This window comes from Salvelinus namaycush, chromosome 34 (assembly GCF_016432855.1).
Source record: "Salvelinus namaycush isolate Seneca chromosome 34, SaNama_1.0, whole genome shotgun sequence".
Lineage (NCBI taxonomy): Eukaryota > Metazoa > Chordata > Actinopteri > Salmoniformes > Salmonidae > Salvelinus > Salvelinus namaycush.
In genome coordinates this window covers 6,341,976-6,345,839 of record NC_052340.1, presented here as the reverse complement: position 1 = coordinate 6,345,839, position 3,864 = coordinate 6,341,976, and the positions used below count along the sequence as shown (strand labels likewise).

General features: G+C 46.6%; 1 protein-coding gene across 1 annotated transcript; it reads right to left on the bottom strand.

Moving 5' to 3' along the window:
* Positions 1 to 2,122: 2,122 nt before the first annotated feature.
* On the bottom strand, positions 2,123 to 3,191 carry LOC120028248 (G-protein coupled receptor 4-like). Its single transcript, XM_038973422.1, has one exon. It carries the CDS (start codon positions 3,155 to 3,157, stop codon positions 2,150 to 2,152), a length of 1,008 nt encoding a protein of 335 aa, XP_038829350.1. The 5' UTR covers positions 3,158 to 3,191; the 3' UTR covers positions 2,123 to 2,149.
* Between the last annotated feature and the right edge of the window lie 673 nt (positions 3,192 to 3,864).

Here is a 3,864-nt window from a genome sequence, read left to right as displayed (position 1 = left end):
AAGCCCTTCTTACATCAGCTGATGTCACAAAGTGCTGTACAGAAACCCAGCCTAAAACCCCAAACAGCAAGCAATGCAGGTGTAGAAGCACGGTGGCTAGGAAAAACTCCCTAGAAAGGCCAGAACCTAGGAAGAAACCTAGAGAGGAACCAGGCTATGAGGGGTGGCCAGTCCTTTTCTGGCTGTGCCGGGTGGAGATTACAACAGAACATGGCCAAGATGTTCAAATGTTCATAGATGACCAGCAGGGTCAAATAATAATAATCACAGTGATTGTCGAGGGTGCAACAGGTCAGCACCTCAGGAGTAAATGTCAGTTGGCTTTTCATAGCGGATCATTCAGAGTATCTCTACCGCTCCTGCTGTCACTAGAGAGTTGAAAACAGCAGGTCTGGGACAGGTAGCACGTCCAGTGAACAGGTCAGGGTTCCATAGCTGCAGGCAGAACAGTTGAAAATGGAGCAGCAGCACAGCCAGGTGAACTGGGGACAGCAAGGAGTCATCAGGCCAGGTAGTCCTGAGGCATGGTCCTAGGGCTTAGGTCCTCCGAGAGAGAGAAAGAAAGAAAGAGAGAAAGAGAGAGAGAATTAGAGACAGCATACTTACATTCACACAGGACACCGGATAAGACAGGAGAAATACTCCAGATATAACAGACTGATCCTAGCCACCCGACACAAAAACTACTGCAGTATAAATACTGGCTGCTGAGACATTACGGGTCGGGAGACACTGTGGCCCCGTCCGACGATACCCCAGGACAGGGCCAAACAGGCAGCATATAGCCCCACCCACTTGCCAAAGCACAGCCCCCACACCACTAGAGGGATATCTTCAACCACCAACTTACCATCCTGAGACAAGGCCGAGTATAGCCCACAAAGATCTCCGCCACGGCACAACCCGAGGGGGGGCGCCAACCGACATAAATCAGCATCACACTCCTTAATTAAAGCAAGGGTCTACAGTGATCTCTCATGTTCAAACATTTGTTAAAGAGCTGTATTGACTAAGTGTCTAAATTGATGAGGCAGTTCATTTTTTTCCAGCGCTGGATTTTTGTTCTCTTATTTTTATATTTTACCTTGATGGACTGAGAGGGGATCTGATTTGTCCGATAATGGAATTGTACATGGAAACGTAAGAACAAATATACACATTTGGGTAGCTTCCTTTTATGTTTATTGGGTGAACATTTGTACAACATGTCTTCAATGTCCAGTACTGTATTTTCTGTGATTTCAACACCCGTATTGTATATTACAACGTTTTTAGTTTTGGATATACAGTATATGAAATTGACAAATGTTCTTCTGATTTATATCAGTCCACAAACAGGCAAATTAGAACAAGAAGGTTCATTTGTAAACCAAGCACATATCAATACAAACCTGTGGCAGGCCTGAAGAGATTCAAGGGCCCTTCAAGCGGAGCAATCCTGCAACATAAAGCCAGAACAGACAGCCTTTGAAAGGATTTTCCATACCAATGAGGACAGGCATTAATAGAAAGCTCCAATTAAAGAACACAATACCCATCCTCATCACCAAGCAGAATGTTAGAAGAACTTCACAAAGGCTTTTCTTTGAACATTTTAAAGACAACCTGATTGACTGATTGTCCATGAAAGTGGGTTGATATGAAAGAACATGTTATTGAAGTCACACAGAACAAACATGCCGTCCTATTTACAATGTGCACGGAAGGGATTTACTGCAATAGATGAAGGGCATAAATACAACAAACTGTAACTGTATTCAGTTACGTTACCAGCAAAGATATTGTAATCAGATTACCGATACCCTTGAAAAACATGATTACTTAGATTACTTTTAAATTCAGACACCTTATGACAGCATTCTAATTTCTCAGTGACATTCAATTCAGCATTGGAAAAAGCATCAGTTTGTTCCACCTGAGCGAGTCAGAGACCACTACGATGACACACCAAATGCGTTTGATGGATCCTTTTTGTCTTCTTCTAATGCCTCTTAAAGGGAAGGCAATCCAAAAGTAACTGAAAGTGAGTTTGGGTAATCCAAAAGTTATGTTACTGATTACAATTTTGGACAGGCAACTAGTAACTGTAATTGATTACATTTAGAAAGTAACCTGCCCAACCCTCTACACAAACACACACAGTATGTAATCAGATCAGACTTGTAATATGTGTGTTCCATGGTTCAGTGGAGAGGGGACTCTCTCTCTCCCTCTGACCCTGTCTGTTCCCACAGAAGCACAGTCTCATGTCCTCCCTCACCCCGTTACTGACCAGCACATACAGCACTGGGTCCACCACACTGTTCAGGCTGGATAGGGCCAGCGTAAACGAGAAAGGGAAGTGCATTTTCTGCTCAAACTGACAGTACATCTTTTCGTCCATGTGGTAGTAGTAGTAGGCCAGGGAGCGGGTCAGCAGGAGGAGGTGGTAGGGGGCGAAGCACACAGAGAAAATCCCGATCACCCCGAAGGACAGCAGCCGTACCTTCCTCTTAGCCTGCTCCCCCAGCCCCTCGCTCTGCTTCACCTGGCCCAGGATCCTCCAGTAACACAGCCCCAGCACCAGCAAGGGCAGCAGAAAGCCAATGCCCACCCGCAGCAGGTTGAACAGGGCCACGGGCTGCGGCATGGGGTAGGTCTCGTAGCAGCGGTCCTGCGTGTCGTCGTGGGCGTCCTGCAGGTTGTCTTTGAACAGCACCAGGCCGTGTCCGGACATGACAGTCACGCACACGACCAGACAAAGCACCCAGGCGTAGCGCACGCTGCGAAAGGCTTTGGTCCTTAGGGGGTAGGTGACGGCCAGACAGCGGTCCACAGAGATGCAGCACAGCAGGTAGATGCTAAGGTACATGTTGGAGTAGTAGAAGAAGCCGGCCACGCTGCAGGAGAGGCTGCCCAGGCTCCAGTGGTGGTCCCGGTGGTAGTAGTTGATCCAGAGAGGCATGGTAAAGATATAGAGTAGGTCAGACAGGGACAGGTTGAGCAGGAATACCCCCAGGGCGTTCTGGCTGCGGACCTGCTGGACGATGGGGCCAAGGGTCAATAGGTTAAAGGCCAAGCCCAGGATAAAGGCCAGGATGTAGATGCCCATCAAGAAGTCACTGATAGGGCTATTCGAGATTGTCACGCAAGTCAAGTTGAAGTTTGTTTTATCCATCTGTTCCTCTATCTTTGTTCAGGTCCAAACTGGAGTAGTTCCTGAAAAGACAAACAAATCAAATCAAAATCAAATCAAATGTGCTGAATACAACAGGTATAGAGGTCCTGGATGGCAGGAAGCTTCACCTTACAGTGAAATGCTTACTTACGAGCCCCTAACCAACAATGCAACAATTTAAAAAAAATATGGATAAGAATAAGAAATAAAAGTAACAAGTAATTAAAGAGCAGCAGTAAAATAACAATAGCGGAGTATATACAGGGGGGTACCGGTACAAATTCAATGTCCGGTGGCACCGGTTAGTTGAGGTAATATGTACATGTTGGTAGAGTTATTAAAGTGACTATGCATAGATGATAACAACAGAGAGTAGCAGTGGTGTAAAAGAGGGGGTGGGGCAATGCAAATAGTCTGGGTAGCCATTTGATTAGGTGTCTTATGGCTTGGGGTAGAAACTGTTTAGAAGCCTCTTGGACCTAGACTTGACGCTCCGGTACCGCTTGATGTGTGGTAGCAGAGAGGAAAGTCTATGACTAGGGCGGCTGGAGTTAAAAAAAAAAAAAATGATGGCCTTCCTCTGACACCGCCTGGTATAGAGATCCTGGGTGGCAGGAAGCTTGGCCCCAGTGATGTACTAGGCCATTCACATTACCCTCTGTAGCGCCTTGCGGTCGGAGGCCGAGCAGTTGCCATACCAGGCAGTG